At 45.1% G+C, this 27,639-nt stretch overlaps 1 protein-coding gene and 1 long non-coding RNA gene across 8 annotated transcripts; one reads left to right on the top strand and one right to left on the bottom strand.

The window, feature by feature from the left end:
* Positions 1-12,816: 12,816 nt before the first annotated feature.
* LOC109771898 (glyoxylase I 4-like) lies at positions 12,817-14,300 on the bottom strand. The gene is made up of 3 exons (XM_020330589.4): positions 13,836-14,300; positions 13,582-13,687; positions 12,817-13,361 (listed from the first exon to the last, which is right to left on the bottom strand). Exons 1-3 carry the CDS (start codon positions 13,982-13,984, stop codon positions 13,002-13,004), a joined length of 615 nt encoding a protein of 204 aa, XP_020186178.3. The 5' UTR covers positions 13,985-14,300; the 3' UTR covers positions 12,817-13,001.
* Positions 14,301-15,665: 1,365 nt separating this feature from the next.
* LOC109771899 (uncharacterized) lies at positions 15,666-18,525 on the top strand. Of its 7 annotated transcripts, none has more exons than XR_006670529.2 (6): positions 15,666-15,921; positions 16,159-16,398; positions 16,874-16,939; positions 17,053-17,520; positions 17,622-17,716; positions 18,084-18,525. It is a non-coding gene; the product is annotated as an uncharacterized lncRNA (long non-coding RNA). The 7 variants fall into 7 exon arrangements; XR_006670527.2 differs by having other exon boundaries at positions 16,870-16,939; XR_012203899.1 differs by having other exon boundaries at positions 15,666-15,906; positions 16,874-17,520.
* The last annotated feature ends 9,114 nt before the right edge of the window (positions 18,526-27,639 follow it).

Genomic DNA, 27,639 nt, shown 5'->3' with positions numbered 1-27,639 from the left:
TCATTCGGCCTCAACCATGGTCAACACCAAGGCTAAGGTCTTCGCTACCGATGGTGTTCTTGCCTCTGACGCGTCCTTCTACTGGAGCATTGCAGGCGCCCTTCAGTACCTGATGCTGACACGACCCGACATCACCTATGCCATGCAACAGGTCTTCTTACACATGCATGCACTGCACCAACTCCACTGGGCATTGGCCTAGCGTATCTCGCGTTACATTGACGGAACTCTTGATTGCGGGCTCACAATGGCCGCCTCTCCACCGTCGGATCTCATCGTCTGCACATACGCGGATTGGGCCCGTTGCCCCGACACACGTTGCTCCACTTAAGGTATTGCCTCTTCCTCGGTGGCACACTGATCTCTTGGTCATCCAAGAGACAACCGACGGTCTGCGATCGAGCGCGGATGTTGAATACCGCGTTGTGGCCAAAGCCGTGGTGGGGTGTTGCTGGGTTCTGGCTACGACAACTTCTTCATGAGCTCCCCTCCAATGTTGCCCACGATTGTCTACTGTGACAACGTCCCTGCCGTCTACCTCGCGTAGAAACCGGTTCATCATCGATGCACCAAACATATCGAGCTCGATATTCACTTTGTTCGCAAGACGGTTGCTCTCGGCCAAGTGCATGTTTTGCATGTTCCCACGAAGCAGCAGTTCACCGACATTATGACTAAAGGGCTGCCCTTCGCCATGTTTGATGATTTCCGGTCCGGACTTTGCGTCTCCGCCGGGGCCGCTGCGACTGCGGGCGGTTCCTTGTACATCAACTGCCACATGACATTCTCCTTCCTGTTGCACTCAGTAACTACCTAGGCTATTAATTAGTTAGCGCCATGATCGCATGTGCTGTTTTAGTGGGAGTTAGCGTCGGGGTTAGATGAGTAGTGGCCGCACCCTTGTGGGCTGCATGTTGTATAAGTGTAACACTTATGACTGAATACAAACTGTATATTGAATCTCTCTCGTTTCACATGCGTACAACATGCATCGCACCTAGTACTAGCTAGAACGGGAATGCACAATCAAATCAATTAGGAGGAAACCATCATCAATCACCGTTTGACCATGTCATACTGTCACGCAGGACAACTCAATTTGTATAGCTTGTTTTTGGACACTTTTTTTATCATTTTTTTATTAAAAAGCCATTAGCTGAAAAACTAATTAATTTTATTATTAAGCTACGACTTATAATAATAAAACCTAGAACCTAGAACCCTGAACCTACCCTACGACTGACACATCCCTAAACCCTACCCTAGAACCTAGAACCCTAACCCCTAACTAACCCTACGACACGACAGACACATGTGTGTCGGACATCCCTAACCCTACCCTAACCCTAGAACCTAGGACATCACTACACCCACCTTCTCACCATATATAGCCTCTGCTGCACTGGCTCACACGTACATGTGGGCAAGTCCAGCAGCTCGCACGCACAGGCGGGAAGCAGCAGCAGTATCGGCGATGGTAGCTCACTAGGGTCAGGTGCCCGTATGAACGTGGGCCCAGCGAATCCCCAGTCGTCATCGTCTTCTTCGTCTTCCAGCTCCAGCTTCTTCTTCGTCCCGTCGTCGTCTTCAAGCTGAGGCATCCTCTTCCTCTCGTCGTCAGCGGCGGAGGAGCCGGAGCAGCCACGACCGAGCTCGTGAGCCTCCTCAACGGCGGAGGAGCCGGAGCGGCCGAGCTCGTGAGCCTCCTCAACGGCGGAGGAGCCGGAGCTCTTGGATGCATCCCACCGGTCATCCTCTGGGGACCCGCTGCCGAGGTGGCGCGAGAATCCCCACAGCGTCCTCCTCTCCGTCGCCGGCCAGGGAAGCACCCCGGAGCAGCCATGGCCGAGCTTGTGCTGGTGCGCGTCCCAGCGCTCTCCGGCGGAGGAGCCGGAGCTCTTGGATGCATCCCACCGGTCATCCTCTGGGGACCTGCTGCCGAGGTGGCGCGAGAATCCCCACAGCGTCCTCTCCGTCGCCGGCCGGGGAAGCACCCCGGAGCAGCCATGACCGAGCTTGTGCTGGTGCGCGTCCCAGCGCTCTCCGGCGGAGGATGTTGGCAATAAGCCATGCCCGAGCGATGGCGACTGGCGTGGGGTGCGCCAGGTGCGGTCTATGCAGGGCGTGGGCGTGTGTGTCCCGGCGTGAGTCCGTGCTCACGCTAGTTGAGTGAAGGAGCTACATGCACAAGGGCCGTTGCAATCTGTTGGAAACAGCCGCGTCGTGCGCGCGGCCGGAGCAGTTGGTTGCAAGCTAGATGGATGGACTCGACTGTTGAGGGAGGTTGCGCACGTCATGAGTCTGACCATGCATGTAGCTAGCAGGTTGTGGGTGCATGGCATAGTTAGTTGGCTTAGTGGCCGGGCGATCCATGGGTGTGCGTGCGTGCGTGAGGCCAATGCCTAGTGTGTGTCCGGCTATATAAGCCATGTATTGGTGTTGTGCGGAGTGGAGAGTGGCTAGGAGAGATGTAGTCTCCAGTAGTTCTGCGTGTGGGTGTGGCTGCGGTATGTGCCGAGCCAGAGTTCGTGCTCAATGAAAAATTAGGCTGTTCGTGCAGCCGAGGCGCCGTTCGTGCGGCGGGGCGTATGTGCGCCGGAAATATCTGTGTCCCTCTTCTTCCACCTACGTCCGAGTGAGTGTGAGAGCGAGGTAGTTCGGGGATTGTCCCAACATTTGGTATCATGAGCTGGTTCATCTTGGGTGCCGTCCCCTTGCCGGAGGCGTACCGGCGGTGGCGGCGTTCACCGGCGGCTCCGCGGTGAAGCTCCGGGCCGTGTGTCGGCCCGTGGAGGTGCGTGGCGCTGCTGCTGCCATGGCGGACGCGGAAGAGGCGTGCGGTGAGTCCACGACGTGTGGTGTGGTCGGGCTCGTCGGGCGCGTCGGGTGCGCGCGGGACGTGCGGGACGCACTGGTGCGATCGGGCTCGTCGGGCGCGTCGGGTGCACACGGGATGTGCGGGGCGCAGAGGCACGCCAGGCGTGTGTCGCCGGCGGAGAAGGAGTTCGGCGTGTGTCGCCGGAGTCATGACGGAGCACGGTGCGACCGGCGTCAGTGCGGCAGGTCGGGTCCGTGGCGGTGCGACCGGCGTCGTTGCGCCAGGTCGGGTCCGTGGGCTGGGTCACACTCGTGACGACGACAACAACGGGAGCTGCAACAACTCTGGCGATGGCAAGGTCATGGCTTAGGGGGTGAGTGTTGGCAATAAGCCATGCCCGAGCGAGGGCGACCGGCGTCGGGTGCGCCAGGTGCGGTCTATGCAGGGCGTGGGCGTGTGTGTCCCGGCGTGAGTCCGTGCTCACGGTAGTTGAGTGAAGGAGCTACATGCACGAGGGCCGTTGCAATCTGTTGGAGACAGCCGCGTCGTGCGCGCGGCCGGAGCAGTTGGTTGCAAGCTAGATGGATGGACTCGACTGTTGAGGGAGGTTGCGCACGTCATGAGTCTGACCATGCATGTAGCTAGCAGGTTGTGGGTGCATGGCATAGTTAGTTGGCTTAGTGGCCGGGCGATCCATGGGTGTGCGTGCGTGCGTGAGGCCAATGCCTAGTGTGTGTCCGGCTATATAAGCCATGTATTGGTGTTGTGCGGAGTGGAGAGTGGCTAGGAGAGATGTAGTCTCCAGTAGTTCTGCGTGTGGGTGTGGCTGCGGTATGTGCCGAGCCAGAGTTCGTGCTCAATGAAAAATTAGGCTGTTCGTGCAGCCGAGGCGCCGTTCGTGCGGCGGGGCGTATGTGCGCCGGAAATATCTGTGTTCCTCTTCTTCCACCTACGTCCGAGTGAGTGTGAGAGCGAGGTAGTTCGGGGATTGTCCCAACAAAGGAGCCGGAGTTCTTGGATGCACCCCACCGGCCATCCTCCCGGGATCCGCTGCCGAGGTGGCGCGAGAATCCCCACCGCTTCTCCGTCGCCGGCCGAGGAAGCACCCCGGAGCAGCCATGGCTGAGCTTGTGCGCATCCTAGTGCTCTCCGGCGGAGGAGCCGGAGCTCTTGTGTGCATCCCACCGGTCATCCTCCGGGGACCCGCTGTCGAGGTGGCGCGAGAATCCCCACAGCGTCCTCTTCTTCGTCGCCGGCCGGGGAAGCACCCCGGCGTCTTCTGGCGTCCTCTTCTTCTCCATCACCGGTCGGGGAAGCACCACTAGTAAAAAAGGGTCATCTGTCCTGGTTGGTAAGGGCCTTTTGTCCCGGTTGTTGAACCGGGACTAAAGGGTCGTTACTAATGCCCTAGCCCTTTAGTCCCGGTTCTTACACGAACCGGGGCAGATGGGCACCAACCGGGACCAAAAGGCATCCACGCGTGAGCATTTCAGTGGTTGGGGTTTTTGTTTTTTTTGAAGGGGGGAGGGTTTAGGGGTAATTTAGGGTGTGTAAGCTAGCTAACAGAGATATATAATAACTGATATATAATAACTCTTCATGCCCGCATCATGCATCATCATAATAACAAGTCCTATTAATCATCATCATACAGCTTCTACTCGTTATTAATAACAAGTCATACGATCATCATCCTCATAGTCATCGAACCAACCCTACTTAATTGTTCTTAGCACATGATCATCAGTATTAGGTAGGACCTAAATACCCTCTTTAAGGTAAAATAGCATAAAATAATATAGACCTCAACTCTCCATTATGGAGAATGGAGATCATCCTGTCTCCAAATTTTGCGCTTCGCTTCCTTTTGCTTCCAAGAACCTCCTTGCGACTGTCCATACATTTTTTTCCATTCTTTGATTTTCATGTCTCCACTTCTTTTAGAAATCCTGTATGGACAGTTGAGATTCGTAGGATGACCTGGTTGTATGTTCAAAACATTAAGGCTACCATTCTGATACATCAAATGAGGCACACAATCCTTTGGGATTATCTGTTAAAAACATAGTAATAACTTCATAGTTAGCAATGATGTACTAGTTTTAGAAGTATGCAAAAGATGCACGGATGTCGTAATAGTAAGAAATCTTACCAGGGTATCTCCATAGTAGTTACCGTAGTTCAACACGTGCACTAGTGGCACGTATTGACCATAATGTGGAGGAGTTTTACAATAGATATTGTAATTCTCAAGATCAGTACAAAATCCGACCAGATGAGTTTTCTCCTTATAAGTTAACTCAGAGCCATCGGTGTAGTAGGTTCTGTCTACCATGTTCCGTACATTGTTTGAACAATCAAAATAAGCTGTCAATGAAAATAAGCTGTCAACTATTTTGAAATGAACAATATAAATTAGCTAATAACTATGTTTGAGAAACTCACATAGCGGTAGAATTGGAGGCGTATCAACAAGGACCCAAATGTCCACCTTGTCTTGCTCGATGTCAGGATCACCAAGATCCATGGTGACAGGCATACCCTCATCAAAACCATACATCTTGCAAAATGCTTCCCAATTTTTGCAACCAAAATGGGTTACGCTCTCAGAATTATACAGATTTACTTCAAAATCTATATCATGATGGGTCCTTAGGTGAATTTTCTTTGTTTCCATACTTTCATGGTCTTCAAAACCCATCCTCTCCAAGACGTAGCGTCTTGCATGGCATGGGATAAGCTAGTCGAATTGTAAAAGATGAAAAGTACACATTGAAATAGTTGAAGTCGTGCTTAATTACGGAAAAAATAACACTTTTCGTCGTTGCGTACCGTTTCAACATCGAAGGTCTCCTCCAGCTTAATACTGAAGCGCCGATCTTTGTCCAGATGAGGCCTGTCGCACAGACCTCGGTCGTCATGGCACTAGTCGCACTCCCACGGGAGACTTTCGTAGTCCGAGTACGACATTTCCTATGTTCATAATTCAAATATTAAACGTCTACAATTAAATATATGTACTAAAAAACCTAAGTTAGATCATTATTATTCATCACGGGTTGACTATCGGTTTGTCGAGTCTTTTCTTGAAAACTCTCAGCTCACGTGGTGTATACATTCGACCGTTGGTGATGGTCGCTCCTCCTTTCATCCCCGAGTGCATTACACCAAAATGTCTAGCACACTGGAATGAAGGAGAAGCGACCCCCACGACAACAGTCGGGATTCTTCGTCCTCTCATATATATATGGTGGAACTCTCCCTCACTGATTCCTCTCAGACATTTGCGACCGTCGGTGATGGTAGCTCCTTCCTTTCGTTCCCGAGTGCATTACACCAAATTGTCTAGCACACGGGAACGAAGGAGAAGCTAGCCCCACAAAAACAGTCGGGATTCTTCGTCCTCTCATATATGGTGGAGACTCAATAGACTTAAAGTCAACCCGAAATATCGTTTAATTATCTTTCTAAAACCGGTTCGTGGCTGGTCTCACCTCGAGGTCGGAGGGGGTCGGTGACGGGGACGACGGCGGGGATGATGGAGGGGGGCTCCTAGATTTCTGCGAAAACAAAAACCCTATAAGCTATCAACTAATCATATGCATATGCCTTGCATAGTGCTCTCCAATTTTAGCATTCAAAGTAGGAGTAGTTTTCCAATTTGAGCATTCAATAAGCAAAATCAAATCACAAAATAAAGTAGTATTCAAATTAGGATGCATTCAATTATAAGCAAAACTACATCATCTCCATGTGTCCGTACATCGTCGAATATTATCACTAATACACCTCGAATACTATCATACATATAGCATCGCTAGTACAGCTAGAATCGTAGCGCCCGACGGGTATCGGCGCGGGCGGTGGATACCCAAAGAGAAGGAACCATCACAGGATCATAGCTCCAGTGAGATCCCTGAAGAACCTGCCAGGTATTGTCGAACCTGCACTCCAACGGAACCATGTAGCGACGGACGTGCTTGTCTTCCTCGCTAACACGGTGACGTACCACCTCCGCGGTGTCCGGAAGCCTCGGCACCATCACTGGCCCACGCGACCGCCACCAAATAAGGATCGGGTCAATGACGGGTTGCCTCCTCACCAACCTACGCCCTCCGGAAGGTAGCACCTCCCAAAACCAGCCCGGCGGAGCCCAGTCCCGGACATGGCCCCTCTGATCAAGCCGGCCTCCTCCGCCGAGTCGACGACGAGGATGCGGGATTGGCATCGTCGACGTCGATGCGGGAATAATTGCTTTAACTAAAAAAATAAACTAGTTCTATTAATTTTCTTGCTAAAAATAAACTACTTCTATAGTAAAATAAACTAGTTTTATTAAATCAACTAGTTCAACTACTACGCACTTACTATAAATAGAATAAAGTAGTACTTACTAAAAATAAACTAGTTTAACTAGTTCTATTATTTTTCTAACTAATTCTATTAAACACTTTCTCTTCTTATTCTATGAACAAAATTACAACAGAAAAAAATCATAAAAATTCTATGAACAAGATAAAAATTCTATGAACAAAATTACAACAGAAAAAATTTATAAAAATTCTATGAAAAAATTGACATATTCTTTGCATATATATGAACACACAAACATTTGCATATTCAACAATAATATCACAAAAAAATCTATGAACAGAAAAAAATTCTAACTTTTGCATATTCATTTATAAACAAATTACAACAACTCAATTAACTACACATCTAAACTACACATCTAAATTAACTACACATCTAAATTAAGAAAATTCATATGAGCTCACTAAGGGGGCGGCGATCAACGTGGAGGCAGGACACGGGGGCGACGGTGAGGGGCGCGGCCACGGGCGACGAGGAGGCAGGGGGCGGCGACGGCGACGGTGAGGGGCGACGAGGAGGCAGGGGGCGGAGGTGAGGGGCGCGGCGACGGGCGACGAGGAGGCAGGGGGCGCGGGGCGGCGACGATGTCTGGGCGGCGCGGGACGGCGTCGGAGGCAGGACGACGACGGCGACGACGAGGCGCAGAGGGGCAGCCTGGCGGCGTCGTCGGGGCGGGGAAGATGAACTGAATGAAAAATTTCACAAGTGGTAGTTATATAGACGAAGCATTGGTCCCGGTTCGTGACAGCAACCGGGACGAATGCGACCTTTAGTCCCGGTTGGTGCCACCAACCGGGACTAAAGGGGGGCATTGGTTCCGGTTGGTGCCACGAACCGGAACCAAAGAACCCCTTTAGTCCCGGTTGGTGCCACCAACCGGGACCAAAGGCCTTGCACAGCGGGGTGGTGGTGGGAGTTTATAAGCCCCACTGCCGCACCCCTCTCGAGCTCCTCTCCATTGCAGGCTTACGGGCCTAATTGTTACTGCTATGCCTGATGGGCCTACTGGGCCTTCTACGGGCCTGAATCCTGGCCCATGGATGGGTTTCTAGCCGTATTCAGGCCGTGGTGGCCCAGTAGGTGGCATATTTTTTTTGCCTTTTTTTTGCTTTATTTATTTTGTTTTGTTTCTACTTACAACAAAAAACTTATTTATTTTATTTTATTTTGTTTCTAATTACTTATTTATTTTACTTTATGATAATTCTTTTTGCTATTAAAGTTTCTAAGAAAAAAAGTTCTTTATGAAAATTCTTTTTGCTTTTAATGTTTTTGAACAGAAAATACTTCGTTAATTTTAGTTGCATCAATTTTATGTAATTTTAGTTTCAATAATACTAGAGGTTTCTTATAATATTTTGAACAGAAAATACTTTGTTAATTTTAGTTTCATAAATTTATTTTATTTTGTTTCTACTTATATATTTTAATAAAGTTTATATTATTTTGTTTCTAATTACTTATTTATTTTATTTGTCATTTTTCATGCACCATTTTTCATGCATTTACTGATTATTTTGAGCTATAAGACCCTAAAATTGGAAAGCATTTCAAATGAACTCTGAAAAGGTTGAAAGTTGGCATGGTATCATCATTTCATCCACATAGCATGTGCAAGAAAATTGAGAGGGTTACGGCAAAAACTGGATGCACTTCATGTACAAAACGGACAATCTCTTTCAAAGTATCAGGATTTCATACGGAAACTCGTCTGTTACAAAGGGATTTCATTTTTTAAAACTTATTTGAACTCCTGACTTTTTGTCTGTTCAAAATGCACCATTCAAAGCCACATCATCATTTTTCAATCCTTTCTGACTTCATCTGTTATTTTTCATGCATTTACTAATTATTTTGAGCTATAAGACCCTAAAATTGAAAAACATTTCAAATGAACCTGAAATTGAAAAACCCTACAAATGAACTCTGAAAAGGTTGAAAGTTGGCATGGTATCATCATTTCACCCACATAGCATGTGTTAAAAAGTTGAGAGGGTCCCGGCAAAAGCTGGATGCACTTCGTGAACAAAATGGACAATCTCTTTCGAAGTATCAGGGTTTCGAAAGAAAACTCATCTGTTACAAAGGGATTTCATTTTCTTGAACTTATTTGAACTCCAGACTTTTTGTGTGTTCAAAATGCACCATTCAAAGCCACATCATCAATTTTCAACCCTTTCTGACTTCATTTGTTATTTTTCATGCAATGACGGATTGTTTTGAGATAAATGACCCTGAAATTGAAAAGCCCTACAAATGAGCTCTGAAAAGGTTGAAAGTTGGCATGGTAAGTTGAGAGGGTTACGGCAAAAGCTGGATGCACTTCATGAACAAGATGGACAATCTCTTTCGAAGTATCAGGGTTTCGGACAAAAACTCATCTGTTACAGGGATTTCATTTTCTTGAACTTATTATGTTCAAAATGATATTTTTCTATGAATTTCGAGCTCAACAAGGCAGAGAGGGACGGGCTTATAAACCGGTGTGAGCGCCCTTCGGTTGGCGAGGTGGGACTAAACTCTGACCGCAACGAGAACCAACCCAATGGCCCCCGTGGCCCATTCAAAATGCACCATTCAAAGCCACATCATCAATTTTCAACCCTTTCTGACTTCATTTGTTATTTTTCATGCAATGACGGATTGTTTTGAGATAAATGACCCTGAAATTGAAAAGCCCTACAAATGAGCTCTGAAAAGGTTGAAAGTTGGCATGGTAAGTTGAGAGGGTTACGGCAAAAGCTGGATGCACTTCGTGAACAAAATGGACAATCTCTTTCGAAGTATCAGGGTTTCGGACAAAAACTCATCTGTTACAGGGATTTCATTTTCTTGAACTTATTGTGTGTTCAAAATGATATTTTTCTATGAATTTCGAGCTCAACAAGGTAGAGAGGAACGGGCTTATAAACCGGTGTGAGCGCCCTTTGATTGGCGAGGTGGGACTAAACTCTGACCGCAACGAGAACCAACCCAATGGCCCACGTGGCCCGGTCGACCCCCTGGGCTCACGAACCGGGACCAATAATGGTATTGTCAGGGTCGAACCAATGCCTTCATCTCCATCATCACCTTGTTAGCGAGAGTGCTTAAAACTTAATTGGAATTGCTTGGCCAGGGGGGCCAATGGCATTGATTGCGCCACGTTATTTATTTTGGTAATTCTATCTTAAAACTGGCGGTATGGGACTAAACATAGCGGGGTTTAGGTCCGACGGTTATCATTAGTAGTTAAACTGATGTCCGTGTGGTCATGACGGGGATATAATTATCAGTATACCTAGCGGCTCGCGGGTTCAAATCCTCGTATTGCCATCTTTGTTTCTGTATTTTTTATGTTTTACTTTTCGCTTTGATATAGCAGCAGCCAACGAAATGAAGGACGATGTTCTAATGTTTTTCTTATTAGTTGGAGTCTAACTTTTTTTTTGGCGAAAAGTTGGAGTCTAACTTGACTGACGTATGTATGCATGGACGCGATCATGTCATTGTGGCGTGAGCACATTTGCATGCATGGGGGTGTTCACGTACAGCTGAGTGTTCATGATGAGCGACTGTTGGTTCCACATCTCTCTCTCTCTCTCTCTCTCTCTCTCTCTCTCTCAAGTGCCAAGAGCTTTTCTTGAGATGAGTCCTAGCCCCATGGTGGGAGAAGTGCATATCGGGTGCTCTCACCCCTCACATAATTCCATATGCTCCATCTTTCAAAAACAAATTTAAACGTTTCTAGAATTTTTGTTTATTTGTAAATGTCACTACAGGAAAATCATAAGTTGCATAGTAGCCGGCTGTAACCCGAGTGTCATTTCACGGGTACTCGTCTCGGCTTATATGCGTGTACGCCGAGTATCAAACCCTACTCAACACCTCTTTTTAAGAATTCATCCGATTAACCAGTTAACTTATCGATTAATCCCTACTCATAGGATCACTGAGTAGTCGATAAACTGATAAATCTTTCGATTAGTGGATTAATTTGTCGATTAGCCTATTAATCTCTTACTCGTCAGCCAATTGAGCAGCTACAAGTAAACGATTTCCTGAACAATGCTCAACACAAATGTTGACCTCGGCGTAGAATACGCCACTAAGCTGAGAATCGGGAAAAGGACCTCCGCTTCCAACAAAACACTCGGCATAGCGTGTAGAAAACACTCGTCTTAGAGTTCCCTCTCAGCAAAGTTTTTCCCACATGGACGGAAGTGATTGACGACTACGTGACGGGGTGCCCTATATGCCGCGTGATTTACAAGATGCTCGGCGTGTATGGAAAAGAAGTCAAGTGCCCAAAATAGGACACCCGGCTTTCACTTTGCATCTTTTTGCTCACCTATTTCTTAATGCAAAAACGACTTTTATATGTCCTTCGTTGCATATTTTTTATTTATTGCTTTCTATTTATTTTCTATGTCTTTCTCACCCATTCTCTCCTGCCAATTTTCATCGCCCTCTCAATGCCATCAATTTCCCGTCCACTCTATAATCCGCCACTTTAAAGTTGTGGTATTCCCTTGTACTCTTCACACCCCTAGTGTACCTATATTAGGATCACATGAAAAAGGAGAAGTGTGGTTCCGAACCTTACTCGCGTGATTTGATGCATCCCCTGTTTGGGTTTGCCTTGAAACATCTACCCCCTAGCTTTCTCCAAATGGGAGGGGCTGCGGGAGAGAGACACAGTGAAATTCCATGTGTAAGCTAGCCAGATCAAGTCCCGTCTAGCCAGCCGCCGCCTCCCAAAAAAAAGGTAGGGTTTCTCTGCCTCCCGCTGGCGCCGGCGCCGGTCCACCCTGTCTTTGGTGGCCTTAGGGCCATGGTGGCGGAGTGGATCCTGGCCCTCGCCGGTGGGAGGTCTCCGTTTTTAGATCTTTTTTCGAGTTTTGTTAGGGTTTGTGTACCGCTCAGGACGGCGAGATGGCGGCGGCTTTCTGAAGATGGAATAAAAGGTCTCCCTGCTTAGTCCCCGTTCCGTTGATGCGTCTAGCATCGTCGGTGGGCGTGTGGAGGTGTGTCTCCGACGGATCTGTCTTTAGTGGATTTGCTCGGATCTGTTCGTCGTTCGTCTATGTTCTGGTATTCTCAGGTTGGATCCTTCTGATCTACACTCTTCATCGGCGGCGGTTGCTGTTCTGGTGTGTTGGTTCTATGGAACCTTAGCACGACGACTTCCGGACTGTCTACTACAATAAGGTTTGCCGGGCTCCAATGAGGGAGGAGCGTTGACAGCGGCGCGCCTTCGGCTCGCTTCAATGCTTGTAGTAGTCGCTAGGTGGTCTATGGATTTGGATGTAATTTTTATTATTTCTAGTGTTCGTTGTACTACCATTATTGAAGATGAATAGATTGGAAGTTTTTTTTGCAAAAAAAAAATCCATGTGTAAGTTGTGGGGTATTCCATGTGAAAGTTGTGGGGTCAGTTTTTTATCACACCCTGAAATTTGTTAATGTACTCCCTATGTGTGTTAAATTTTTGAACATGCTAGATAATCGAGTGTACTTGAACCCACGATATTTTCGCCACTGAAGAGAGATGGCTGGAGTCGGAGAATTGACGAGAGCAACAAGTGTATGGCGAGCTCAAAACCAGAGGAGTGACGAGATTTGGACAAACTAGGACAACAGCGTGATACAATATGTTGGATATATTGCATTTTTTAGCAGGGTGCCCCACGTACATGACACCCGCATGCACGGGACCCACACATCCTAATATCCCATCCGCGACACGAATGAACCACCCCATCCGCGACGCGCACGCCACCATTTCGGCAAAGTTAGCTATCCACACACACATGCTACATCTTCCATCTCACGCGCACGAGACGTGTGCCGCCTCCTCGCCGCCTACACGCTGCATCGCCTTGTTGGCTGACGGCACGCACTGTGCTGCCGTGGTTGTCGCCGTCGTCTGCAGGGGAGGAGCTTGTACCGCCAGCGGCTTCTGCTGTTGCTTGACGGCGACGACCCTCTTGCAGGCGGCCATGGTGAAGGTATGGTCGGCAAGCGGGATAACGGGGAGGTTGTCGCAGTTGCAGATCTCGATCATGAAGCCGTCGGGGTCGTGGAAGAAGATCTGGTCCACGTAGATGCCGCCCTCCTCCACGCACCGCTGGATGTACGGGATGCCCAGCTCCTTGAGCCGCCGCTCCACCGCCACCATGCTCTCGCACTGCAAAGACATGCATACACACACGCACCGCAAATCATTCATCTCCGCACAGAGCAAATAGCGCGGCATCCATGCATGCGTGACAATGTGGACGTGATTCTCCATACACCTCGTTGATGTGCAAGGGTGACGCGGAACCAAGCGTACACCAAAAGTTCATTCCTGTCTCGTCATCGAGCAATCAGTGTTTCTTAAAATATTGAATTGGAGTAGTACGTACCTGGAACGAGATGTGGTTATCCTTGGGGTTGATCTCCGTCTTCCCGGGCAAACTCCGTGGCTCTTCACATTGCAACAGGTGGATGCCGATCCCATAGTTAAATAACCTTCATTCGCAGCAAAAATCATCAACCACTTCTCTCTTGATAAATATACTAGTACTATTGATGTGGTTTTCTAGCTATTAAATTTCATGCATCAACCAGTTGTAAATTGCTTAATCCCAAAGATGATGATTCAATTCTGTTTAATTACCATGCGCCGTTGAAGTTGAAAGATCCGGGGCGGCGGATGGGGATGAAGCCCAGGACATTCATGTAGAAGCGTAGCGACTCCTCCACCGAACTGCAAACGATGCTGATGTGGTTCAGCGATGCCAATGGCAGCACGCCGCCGCTCGCCATTGCCGCTGTCGTGCGTGCTTACTGCTCCTATCAGGCTATCACTGAACTATTGCCTCAAAGCCGATCGTCGTTGCTGAGACGATCTACCATCTATGCCCATGAAATTGCAAGCGGCGAATCTAGGTGCAATGGGCACATCGTCCAGCATGCACCTGCGCGCATGCGTGAGAATGTGAGATGGTGGTCTCTTCCAAAATGTTGGAGCTGTGCCAATGAATATATATAGGGGTATATATACCTTGTTGTTATTATATATGTGGCAGAGGCCGGAGAGGACAAGAGAGGGTCATAATTAGGATGGCTGGGCAAGAACAAAAACGAGGAGTCCCAGTTCTTTGGAAATGTAACACGAGCGACATGTTTTACATGTAAAACAAAACTATATTTATCCTAACCAGATTTAGTCATAAGTACTCCTGTAATTCTTCCCAACTAGCATTGCTACCCGCGCATTTGCGCGGCTAAACTAAATATTTTTATATTGTGCTTGTTCTATAGAGATTTATTTCATATTATTTGTAGGTTGCATTAATATTGATCTACAAATAAAGTACACATTTACATCTCACAAAAACATTACCAAACTTTGGTAAACTTTTTTTTCCTATTTTGAATTAAGTTATTGCAAAGACCTTCATGTGTGACGCTGAAAGACCAGAAGCACCGTGGTGTATGTCCTATAATGTAACACCATTAGCTCTCATATTATTTTCTATATTTTCCTATTCCACTCCTCATCCCTCGATATTTATTCAGTAATATTATTTTAGGGATTTCAGAAATTTTGGACCTTTAATTTCGCCACGTTGAAGTCATGTTTTCTTCATTATTGACATATCATACTTGATCCATTTGAAAATTATGACTTCACGTCCTACTATCATTTTCTCTACTCCTAATGTATTAGTTGGTTGAATAGTACCACGGTTTATTTTCGTTCGGTTATATTTCGTCTGGTTTATTTTCGTCCGGTTTATCTTCGTCTCACATCCCACCACCATATCTCCTCACGTTGATTTTTTTACCCTCACAATAAAAACTTTCATAACCTTTTCAAAGTTTCCTAACTAGACACGTTATAAACGGGCAGGAACCGATAGCACGTTACCAATAAAAACTTTCCTAACCTTTTCACCTTTCCTAACTAGCCACGTTACAAACCGGCAGGAACCAATAGCACATTACCAAACAATAAAATCCAATTTTCTGGTAATTAATTCCAAATCTCAACTTTCCTAATGCAACGATCCGTACTTTCCTAACAATAAAATCCAGCATATTTTTTAGTCTCAATACGAAAGTGGAGGACAAAGCACAAATCTGTATAATTCTAAATATTATGACTGAGGCACTTATCTCTATCTCTACTACCTAAAAGAAACGTAAGGTTCCCTCTCCCCTCTTACGTTTCGTCCAACCTCCTCTGATCGTACGTCGTCAGCAATTTTGCAGAAAAGCCCCTGAAGTTTTAAGTAATCAACCCGCAATCCTCAACATAAGTCAGCCCAAATTGGTTTGGAGAGAGAAAGGAAAAAATAGCCCAACCACCGCACGGCCTGCCTCCTCGATCCCATCTCGACCTCCAGCCCCACCCCGCCTTGTCCTCCGCTGCCGCTCGCCGCCCACCCCCGCAGCCGCCACCTCCTGCCCCGCCCGGCCCCGCGCCGCCTCACCGCGCGCCGCCCGCCGCCGTCGCGCGTTGCCCGCCCCCGCCGCCGCAGCGTGCCGCCGGTCGCGCTCGCAGCCGCCCCGCTCGGCGCACCCACCTCGCTCGAGGTTGGGCGAGCGCGGAAGTAGAGTTCGGGACGGCGGATCGGAATCCATCGACCGATTCTCTCTTTCTCTCCTCTCCCTTGGATTCCTGTAGGCGGTGGATCAATCTTGCCTTCGTGGTGGCGGCAGAACGAGCGCCGTGAGATCAGGTGGACCTGCTTCTGGTAATCTCAGTTTTGTTAGTAGAAAGTGGTCAATTTAGTATTCATTGGCAACAAAAAGAAGTGAATGATATCATGCCATAATTTAGTGTTGCTTCCCGGTCCTGGATAGATGATGTATTGTATTTCTGCATAAGCTAGGAAATCTACAAATTGATTATCTGTAAACTATTTGTCCATACTTCTCCAAGATCTGAATATATACCATCTTTGCTGATCGATTTTATTACTAAGTAGCAGATTCCTCCTGGTGCTTGGGACGTTTTCAGCTAGATTGATTTACTAGCTACGTCCAAGCAGGCCACTGGATTGATTTCATGAGGCTTACTAGCTACGTCCCAATCAAGATAGCTAGACTTACTAGCTACGTCCCAAGCAGGCCAATCCAATATGTTGATCAATTTGATTGTTCTGGCTGGAGGTCAGGAGGTCAGAAGGTGCGTCCTTCACACTAAATCGTACCCGAAGTTCTACAATTAGGTATGATTACAACTAGGAAGCTACCCTTCCTGGATAACTATTTTAGTACCTGTTTTTATTTACTGATGAGAACTAAATAAATTGGCTACTGTCATGTTTCTCCCTTAAAAAAAAGATTCTGGTAGATGTGCTTGACAATAATAATGGTAATACCTAAAGGAGTTCTCTTGCTCCAAGTTAGCGCCTATATATTCTTAGCTACCATGTCCTTGGGTTACTGGTTTGTGTTAAGGATTCCGCTACTGTTGCCAAGGTATCTACAGAATTTTGTTATAGTACTAGCTGAACAGAAAAAGAGATGGTCGCCAAACCTCAAAAAATATCAATCGGCTATTAATTTACTAGACTCTATTTCAGTCTAATTAGTGGAGACTTAGAGAGTGGAAAAAATGTTTAAAAAACCTAATATAAAAATATGAAATATTTAGTTATTCTCTATATCCGAGAAAGCAATAAAGAACTTTGTGTTAGGCAGTGCACTGCGGGAGCGTGTACTGCGACTATTTTTGCACTGCCGAGGAAGGCTTGATCTTTCCCACAGGTCCACCTTCTTTACCTTTCCGTTCTTTGAACTGGATAATTTCTGATATTCTAACATTGATGGAAAATCATTATCTTCTGTAAAGCCACATTTCATTTTATGATTTTTAGCAGAAGCTCGCTTCGAGGTCTTGGTGTGGGGCTGCTGGGGAAGGGAATGTCCTTCTACTTAGTGAAAGTCGTTGTTGCTGAGGCTGATTTTACCTTCTTTCTAAGTGTTCTATTTTATTAGTGCAATTGGTTCGAGTTAAACTAACATCCATCGTACAAATATTTGTGGGACATATTCAGGTAAATTTACCATGTTCTGTTTTCATTACCCAGCGCTAAAATGTAGATGTTATGATGACCAATGACCATAAACTTTTCTCAAGAAATCTGGAAAGAAGCGAGGATTCTCAAGTAAGATAAGTCTGCTTACAAAAATTTGCCTACTGGAAAGTAGATAAGAGACTCATGAAGTAAGAATACATGCCTACATATTATACATAGCAGGCTTCTGACTTCTCTGATTCTGCAAGCCTTGAGGCTGTGAAACATCTATGCTAGGTCACCACACTTCTGCCACCTTCATTTGATGAGGTACATTCAGATTCGGTTTGTCTATTACTTTATGGATGCTTCTCTTCTCATTACAGTGCTGGGCAATTTGATGAGAAATTATCTTCTCTTTGATGGTCCAGGTTCAGCGTTCACTACTATGAAAGAAGAAGGCATGTATTTTCCTTGTGGAATTTCCAGTAGAATGGCAGTGAGAACGAGTAAAAATCTACAACAGGTAATACATTATCTTGAAGCTACATGGAAAGCAAAGTAAGCACATGGATCCCTCATTTGAGAGTGGGGGTTAAACTTCCCTGGACTTCTCCCTTAATTCTTACTGCAGTCTTTTTATTCACATTTCCTATTGTGTAGTTGGTGACAATGATGAATTGTTATCCACTTGAGAAAATAAAGATTAAATCGATGATGCTCTCAAAAGTAAAATGACTTTCTGAGCTGGATAGAGACATTGTGAGCATCAATATAGAACTTATAAACCTTTTTCCTTGTTTGTTATAATGATATTTTCATTTTCCTGTGTATATTAAACTTGAGAATATTATTCTGCATTACTTCAACCGTTACTTTTTATGTGTTTGCAGTATGACTGTATGGTTCTCACTCAAAGTAGAGGCCCAACAAACTTTTTTGAAGTAGGAGTCGAAAACTACAAATCCATCTATTCCTAGAATGGAGCTGGTTGGAGTTGAGCCTACAATTGAGCGGGTAGTTCGGTGGCACCGACATCCAGCTGAAAGTTTTATAGGAGGGTTAGTAAAGCAAATTTGTTCATGAGGAAATGTGCCAGCAAAACATTGAGTCAGAGTGTAAGACAAATGCTCTTAACAGTTTTTTTGGTCGCTTTTCTTTAATTACAATTCTTATTATTTTTAGTTGGCATTGATGTACAAAAGAAAATCCTGTGCCTTTTTTGTCCTCTCATTGACCATTGTATTTTTGAGTCATATCAGTCTATGTAAAAGAATTCAGTACCTTATGTTTTGTATATTTAGAAATGTCTAAAGGCGTGGTGTTATATAATAACTGTATGATATGCTTTGTATGCCTTTCCTGTAGCCTTAGTATGGTCATCGTTTTCTCTTTCATGTCCTTCATCTTAAATTAAAAAATATGAACCATTGCATTGTGCTAAAGTTTATCATTATTATTTAATTTATTTATAGGCAATATTTCTTCTAGAAAAAAAATGTAAATTTCGTGTAACAAGCTAAAATAGAATCTTCTCTGAACATGCCACATACTACTGAGCTGGCATTATTTGCAAATTCTATTAGTTGACAATGTTGATGTGTATTTGACACCATTCATTTGAACCACCAAATAATAGAAGTTGTTTGATTGGTAAAATAATTTTCAGGTTTGTAACCACACGCTTATTTATTTTGTATTCGCTGTAACGCATGGTCTTTTGTGCTATAACATAATGTCAAACCACTAAAATTTATATGCCCCGTTGCAACGCACGGGCCTTGTGCTAGTATGATAAATATTTTGGATTACCTGCTAATGTGGGCTTGGACAAAAGCGATTGTTTTCAGTTCTTGATTGATCATATTATTATGAAGATTAGTGGTTGGAAAGAAAAGTTGTTATCAGCGGGTGGGAAGGAAATTTTGCTTAAGTCTGTTGTTCAAGCTATCCCAACATATGCAATGTCCGTCTTTAAAATTCCTAAAAAGATTTGCAAAGGAATCATAGACGCGATGTCGCAATTTTGATGAGGTGACGAGGATAATCAGAAAAGGATGCACTGGATGGCATGGTGGAAGTTGTGTGTTCCAAAAGACCAAGGAGGAATGGGTTTCCGTGATATACACTGTTTTAAGCTGGCTTTATTAGCGAAGCAAGCGTGGCGTCTCGTGGATAATCCTGAATCGTTATGTGCAACAATCCTAAGAGCCAAGTATTTCCCCGAAGGTGATTTGATGAGCGCAGTATTAAAAAAGGGCGCCTCCTTTACTTGGCAAAGCATTATGGCGGGAGTGGACTCTCTCAAGAACGGCTATATATGGAGAGTGGGAACGGGAGAAAATATTGACATATGGAGAGATGCATGGATCCCAAATTGTGCAGACAGGAAAATTATTACACCTAGAAGGGGGAATCTACTGACGAAAGTTTCTGATCTTATTAACCCAGTCACAAATGGTTGGGATGAAGAGTTGGTGAGACAAACTTTGTGGCCAATTGATGCCCGTAGAGTACTAGCGATCCTGATCCCTATGCATAATATGTCGGACTTTATTGCGTGGAGCTATACAAAAAATGGTTTATTCACTGTACAATCAGCTTATGTGGGGGAATTGAGTAAGCAACATGGGAGGAAGTTGGAATACTCGAATGGCATGGGCAGAAGTAACGCCAATCCTATTTGGAGTAAGATCTGGAAATTAGCTTGTCCGGCAAAGGTTAAAAATTTTATTTGGCGGACGCTTCACGGGACCCTATCGTGTCGCGTTACATTGGCCAACAGACATATAAAAACTTAGCCAATATGCCCAGCATGTTTGGATGGGCTAGAGGACACGAAACATATATTATTTCTGTGCTAGAAGGCAAATGAAGTATGGGAGTATTTGGGGTTGTATGAAGTGGTGAAAAAAGCCTGCGTCATTGATCGTGCAGGACATGCAGTCCTTGAATTCTTACTCCTTATGCCTGATCATGGACTACACATCTTGGGCTCCCGGAATGCAGGGGAACTAATCGCTATAGCTGCTTGGTATTTATGGTGGAATAGACTGAAACTAGTCCATGAGGGTAAGTCTCAAGAGGCGTCCCAAACCTCGATGGGGATTAGGGCTATAACAGCGAACTATGTAAATGCCCACTCTCCTAAAGCAAAGAGAAAGAATGAAGGATGGTGCAGACCTCCAAGGGGGTTTGTTAAATCAAATGTGGATGCTTCTTTTGATCATGATCAGCTAAGAGGCACAGCGGGTGCTGTTATGAGAGATGACAAAGGAAACTTCATAGTAGGTGGTAACTGGAGGATTTAGTACTGTGCGGATGCTCTGACAGCGGAGGCGGTAGCACTCAGATTTGGCTTACTGTTGGCACAAAAGACGGGATGCAATCGTCTAATTATCAATTCTGATAATATGAAGGTCATTGACGCAATGAACAACAGAGGACAATCTGCGGGAGCGGCTGTTGCAATTTTTGAGGATTGTTTTTTTATGGCCTGTTATTTTCCTCAAACCAGTTTTGAACATTGTAACAGGGAAGCGAATAAAGTAGCTCATGAGCTTGCTCGATTAGCAAAATGTTCCATGACTAGGGATTGGATAGAGGAGCCCATGGAAAATCTTGTAACTCTCTTGATAGACGATGTAACCATTATTGCTAATTAATAAAGTTCAAGTTGTTTTTCAAAAAATAGAGTATGCGGTGACAATTTGTCTCGTTTGTTCCTATCCATTTCAAAAAATCGCCATTCAACCTAGCGTCTTTCTGTACGGAAGATATCCTAGACAAATAAGACGTGATCGTGGTCTGATTTGATTGCACATGTCACGGCGCACTTCGTAAAAGGAGCGTCGCACGCAGTCCCCACCAGACTTCACGGCGCCTCCCATCCTCCATGTCTACTGCCAGACCACGCAATACCTTCTCCCATTCTCCAGCGATTCCGCATCCCTGCAACACCAACAGGCTCGCAGCCTCCCGGCCGCTGATCCTTCGTCATAGTCTTCGACCCCTCCCTGCACCCCGCCAGCGCGACACCCGCTGCCCTGCTCGCACATGTCAGCGTTGGTCAGCGTCTATCTCGCTTATCCAGGGGCGGAGCTCGCCCCATTGTTGTTGGTGCCATGGCCATCTTGCTCATGGAGCCACCTCCGCCGCCCTCCGCCAGCGTCGACGACGAGCGCGACCCCGAGTACTGAGAGGCTATGCGAGGGCGATGAGGCCGAAGAGTCCAATAATGGTTAATTAGTTGATTATTATGATCAACAACAACCATGATCATACCACTTCCTTTTTACAGGGGCCCTGCATCGAGGTTGATGGAGACGATTGAGCTGCTCGCCGATTATGGGTAACAATGTAGAGCAGCTCTATCAAATTGTCTTGGTTGGAGCAGAACCATAGGGTTCAGGTTGCAGCTCACTGTGCACTTAAGATCACAGGGTCAAAAATTCCACGTGAACTCTTTAGTTCATATTGTCTTTACTACCAGCTTGGTTAAATTTTCTTTGGGATACCAGCTTGGTTAATTGTTGCCCTATCTTTCATATAATTGAGCCGATAGGTGGTACCGACAATACTATAGATGTTTATTTTGTTATATGGATCCAATCTTTGAGTACGTTTATGATCACTACGCTCAGTGCCATTTCCGTGTTCTTTTGCGATAGTTCATATTTTCTGCAAATTTATATTATAAATGAAATGTGTTGTCATTTTACTTCTTTGAGAGAGACCTGTGTTGAAGATGATCAACTCAATTTACTGGAAACAAAAGTATGGTGAGAAGCAGTTAATCTTACATACGAATAGTAACTTGGTGGAACTTGGTGCACTCAGCTGTAGGTGCACTCAATATAAAAAAAAGGACTTGAAAAAATGTCAAAAAGACCAGACGTTGTACACGTATAAAAAGTTTCATGAAGGAATACTTTCCAACACGACGAAAACAAAAATCACCACTATATACAAGTTAGTGTTCATTAGGTTTCTACTAGGATTTTCTTTTTGTCTGAGGTCAACGGAAGTTTATTCCCGCGCTTAACTTTTTATACGGATACCAAAATGGGTCAACTTTTTTCAAAAATAATTTCAGGATTTTTTTACTTTTTCTGTAATTAATAAATTAATTTTTCCTTATCAGGCGCACTTTATATATACTATCCAAAAGCTTTTAGGATGATGGCTTTTTCTCTGATTTCAATAATGCCAACTGTCGTCTCTAACTTGATGTATTGTATTTACAGCTGAGACAAATGTAACCGAAAAAATGGTGGAGCCATTAAGAGTTAACTCGGATAAAGAATTGCTCTACCGGTGTTACAAGACTGGCGAGTTGAACTTTCATATTTTTTTGGTTATTTGGCCTCTCAAAGAATCTTTGTTGAAAAGAGCCTCCTCGGCCCCCGGGGGGGGGGGGGGGGGGGTGATGAGAAAAGGAATCCGCTAAGAAAGGGTTGATTATGCCACACATGCATATGATGGCTTCCTCTCTATTGTTTTTGGAAAAATAGTGATGAGAAAGGGTGAATTTGTGTGCGTTTTGATAATTTTGTTGGTTTGTTAGTGTGAGAAAGTATCACATAGTTAGGATACTTGTGGAGGCCATGGCTGGTACATATGATCTAAAGTTTACCACATCCCAACCTTACTATTGGAGATGTACCTGATGTATACGAAAATGTAGACTTATGTGAGGTATTGGAGATGGAAAGTGAGGGGGATCTTTTTTTATCTTCTCTAATGGATACATAAATTTGTACACTGAATCAGGCATATGCGCGCGAGGGGGAGAAGAGGAGAGAGACATTGACATTTTTCATGCTTGAACAAACATTTTCTATTCGTAGCTTTCTTTTTTTTTGTGGCAGAGCGTGAGCGTGGCGCCTTGTGATAGAGCCCGGGATGAAGGGTGAGCCCAGTACAGAACCAGGAGGTACTTGCACTAAGATAAAAATATGGTTGCCACCCTTGTCCCTTGTTGTTGGCATGCAACGGCGGTGTCGATCACTAGCTCACTTAGAACACGAGTTTGTGGATTTTGTTATGAGAGTGACGGTTGAGAGTGAGCGGGATGGGGGTTGGGGTTGCCTGTTCAGTTGCGATTGTCTGACCGGAATAAGTTTTCTACTTTAGGAAATATAGCAAATTGCATTTCATTAGAGACGACTTTGCAGCAAATTGCATGAGCGAGCGGTTTATTTTTTTCATCAAGTCGTACAGTTTGTGGTTAGGAAAGAAAGACAAATGCATTAGTTTGTTGCTTCAAGAGTTTTTTTTTGCAGGGTGGTTGCTTCAAGAGTTAATTACGGAAACATGACGTATCAATTGCATGCCCAACAATGGACATCATATTTTTGTTTCTTGTTAATGCACGACATTTAAATGTATGTTACAACGTGCAATGACTCAGGAGACATTGCATCTTCCTTCTTGGCTCGAGGACGTTATGGTCGGTGCATAGCTCGTCCCCCTTGACAACGATGGTGGATCGATGTGAACATTGGAGGGGATCAGGGCGGTTGGTGGGGGACTCCTCCTTGGCGGTCCGTGGGGAAGTACGGTCTGAAGGATAGAGGGCGCCATGGCGAAGGTGAGGTGGACATCATCTGGTTTTAAAGGAGAGGGCCCCAATGAGAAATGTCCTGTTATGATGGGCAATTGAGTGGAAGGGGAGGGCCCAGCAGAAAAAGAGAGGGGTGCGTCATGGGGTGGTGTTTTTGTGGGACCACATATTGAAGATAACATGACGGATAGTACGGACAACCACATTTCTTCCTCTCATATGAACTAGATTTGGGAGAGTTTGGAGTGTCCAGATGGTTGGATTTTGGCTGTGCGCCCGTTTGATGTCGGAACACGTCCGGACGTATGAGGAAGAAATGAGCTTTGACCTTCCAGACGACCTTAATCATTTGTTCGAATCATTTATATGGACTGTAGCCCGTAGCAACGCACGTGCATTCTATTAGTCTATGTAGCTTTGCAATAACAACCAACGTAATTATCGGTGAATGGTATCAAAACTGGTAAAAATATTCTCTGACTCACTGTCATCATAACTCTTTTATGGTGCCTAAAATATTGCTTTATCTATCAACAATATCTTCTCGAGCGGCAAAATTCCATTTGATTTGTTTTTGCTTGCCATAGTAACAGTGATATATCACAAATTATAGAAGACGGTCGTAGAACAAATTTGCAGTTCGAGGAAACACAATCACGCTTAGGTAGATATATTTATGTTAAGTACACTATTGTTGGCAAAAACTTATTTTAATATTTTTATCTTTATACATAAAAGCTAACTCATATTCTTGATCGGATGTGGTTAGATGCACATATATAAATCTTTTCCTAATAATAAAGTACGATTCCGTGGGTTCATCGTCACAATACGTTTCTTGCCGTGAATTTACGCATTCAGCTTGATTTTAAAACATATACGCGATGGTACTAATTTGGGAAACCGTGTGTAGTTTCGTCCGTCGTAAAAAATTCCGTAGGTCGCTGTTGTTTTAAGTCTGTTGGACTTCTCCCTGGTCCATCTGGGCCTCAGCCCGCCAAACTCAGCCCAGGCAAAACCGGATCAACCAGGGCGTGGACGCGTGGCTCGGCAGGGCGGCGCTGGGTAGCTCGTTCCGGCGGTGGTCGCCGGCGTCGAGGTGGCAAGGTGAGACCGGGGTCGGGCGTTGGCTCTCCCGATCCAGATGGGATCGAGGCAGGGCGTGGCGGCTCGGGCACATCGCGCGTCGAGGCTTGCCGGGAGGGGGGGTCGTCTGTCCGATCTGGATACTGCTTCTCCATCACTTCTGGTTCGTAAAGGTCGACGGCCCTGCCGACGCTAGGGATCTCGGATCTCCTTCGCCCTTTGGGAGCTGCCTCTCCTCCCTGCCTTCTTCCCGTGGTGCCAGGGACCAAAGGCCGGACGCCAGCACGACGGAGCTACTGTGCTGCTGTGTGTCCTCATGTCATCCACGCGCGTCCTCGGTTCCAGCCACCCATCATCAATATTCGGCGTCCTCTGTCCTTTTTCCGATTGATGTGAGTAAGCCTCCACTACCCGCTTCCAATTCTGTAAAATTTGCAGTTGTAGTTGGCATGAGACAGGCCAGGCCGCTACCCCATTGCCCCCTGGCCAGTAGAGTTGTCCATGACCAGGGCCCCCTAGCTAAGTAAGGAGTAACATGCTGCAGCTGCTGCTCACCACCATCCATGAGACATGGAAATCTAGAAATCTGCAGGTTTGTGCGACACTCATGCTCGCCATGTGTTCGCTGAAATGCTCCCTTGTAGATATCTATAAATTGATGTTTATATATTATAAGCATTTGTAAAATGTTCATGTACAATGTCAGTATGCAACAATAAATCATATTCTCCCAGCATTGGCTACTTACCATTACTCTTATCACCTTAGACTAAGTTGTATGAATTAGATGACTGAGCGCTTATGTTTTTGGTAGCAAGTTATGCGTCCTTTACGCACTTACAATTCAGAGCTAAATTTGGTACAAGGCTGATTGACTTTGTTTCTGTGGATTACTAATTTAGCAGCAATGATGGACTTTGTTTATGTGGAGTACCAATTTAGCATCAACTCTGTTGTACCTTTGGCAACACAACCAACATCAAGTGTCACACTGGTAGTCTAGGGTCGGTTCAAAATTCGAATTAGTGATAGTTTAATCTATGTGTAGTTCATCGTCCATTTCTGAATCACCAAGGATTGATTTTATTGACACAAGATTCTCTACCTGTTGTTTTCTGTTAGGTAAAACCAGTTATTGGTTGCTCATGTAATCTACAATAAGTATCCCTTTTCACACCCATATAAGTAGTGGTTGTAGAATTTTGATTTAAACTAATCGAACCCTCTTAGCTCATTGAAATCACACAATTTAATTATAATATTTCCCCGATAAACACTGATACTCATTACCCGACTTCTATAATCTAGCCTATCCTTCATTGGTGTTTCTACCACTATCTTCTGAACACAAAACCGTCGGAGAACACGACGTTCAAGCATAACCTCAAACTGAATATCACTGTTGCTCGATGACACACCTGATATTACCTTCTTCTCAATCCCCACCTTCTCTAGAGAAGTAGAGATTATAACGACACATAGATGAGAATATATATTCTTGTGTTTTAATGGTTACAGAGTTAAAGCAAGAGCTGTGGTGGAATGGACAACAGACCTGCCATGAAAGGAGACTGGAACATTGGATTGGCCTTGGTATGATCTCCAACATCATGAATAATGTTTCTAACATGCAATGGAGCTTCAAAGTCAACACTAGGATTTTCTCTGTTAATGGAGAATGAAAAGAGCATCCGTGTAAGTCCATGAAATGAGTAGAGACTGATATTTGAAGGGCACGCTACGTACATTGTTCTTACACAATCAACTTGAGCATGAATTTGAAACATTCCTCTTGAGGTTTCCTCAAGACACAAGTTTGCAGGAAGTTGCGTTGCTGCTGCTGATGTTCCATTCTGCACCACAGGATAGTTGGTGACTTCCGAGCCATCAGAACATGTTTCAGCTTCACTCATCTCATTTCTGAAATCTCCAGAAGGTTTAGATGTTTGTGTCGACGTATTTGTTTCTGGCTTCTTGAGCCTCCAAGTCCTGCCTTTATTCTTCTCATCATTTTTTCTTGCCAACAGGCTACTCAGCTCAGTATCACCCTGAAAAGTGTCATCATTAACATGGCCATCTTCCCAGAATGAATGTAGTCTGGACTCCTGAAAATCAATACTAGGATCATACCCTTGCCTTAGTGAATCCTTGCCAGACTCCTGAGAACATGTAGTGTGTTGACCAACCACAGTTTCATTTACAGAGCTCGCAGAATGAAATATGTCTGCATTTGATTTCTTGAGAGAGTCAGAATTATCTTCTTTCTTCTTGTCTGCCTTCTGTCCCAAGAAAGTACACATATCAATGTTGCTCGGAAGGTCCGTGGCATGGAATGGGTCTGAGAACTCCGTTTTATTGCTAAATATATCTGAAACAGGATTCTGCCAATGAATCTCATCATACACACTGTCAGGTCTGTGGAAAACAGGACGAACTTTTGATGTAGGTCTCCATTCAGTTGATCCCACAGTTTGAAATCCATCCATATCTGGAATAGAATCAAAAGGCTTATCCTCGCGCATTACAGAGCAACTCGGTGGGTTGTTTCGTCGAGTGCTACCCTTCAGATGGGAGGTACAAGAACCCCAGTCAGCAAATTTCTCTTGAAGTGACAAACGGCAGCTTGGTTCTTGGGTTCTCTGTTGGTCCATTGCTTTGTCTGGCCAATAATCTACTTCAAGATTCCTCCGGTCTATTGCTCTTTCGTGGTATTCTTCTTCATCCCTGAATACTGACATTTCATCTAGATGTGCATCGATATTTGGAAAATTAAACTTATCCAAGCTTGTATGGAAGTC

This window comes from Aegilops tauschii, chromosome 1, assembly GCF_002575655.3.
Source record: "Aegilops tauschii subsp. strangulata cultivar AL8/78 chromosome 1, Aet v6.0, whole genome shotgun sequence".
Lineage (NCBI taxonomy): Eukaryota > Viridiplantae > Streptophyta > Magnoliopsida > Poales > Poaceae > Aegilops > Aegilops tauschii.
The sequence above is the reverse complement of the archived record's forward strand: the minus strand, read 5'-3'. Positions and strand labels throughout refer to the sequence as shown.

What these genes read in the sequence shown, in the direction of transcription:
- LOC109771898 (XM_020330589.4), bottom strand. Translation starts at nt 13,984, where the DNA reads ATGGCGAGCGGCGGCGTGCTGCCATTGGCATCGCTGAACCACATCAGC. An exon ending in TTCAACTTCAACGGCGCATG is followed by an intron (nt 13,688 to 13,835) that starts GTAATTAAACAG and finishes CTGCGAATGAAG; the next exon opens with GTTATTTAACTATGGGATCG. An exon ending in ATAACCACATCTCGTTCCAG is followed by an intron (nt 13,362 to 13,581) that starts GTACGTACTACT and finishes ATGTCTTTGCAG; the next exon opens with TGCGAGAGCATGGTGGCGGT.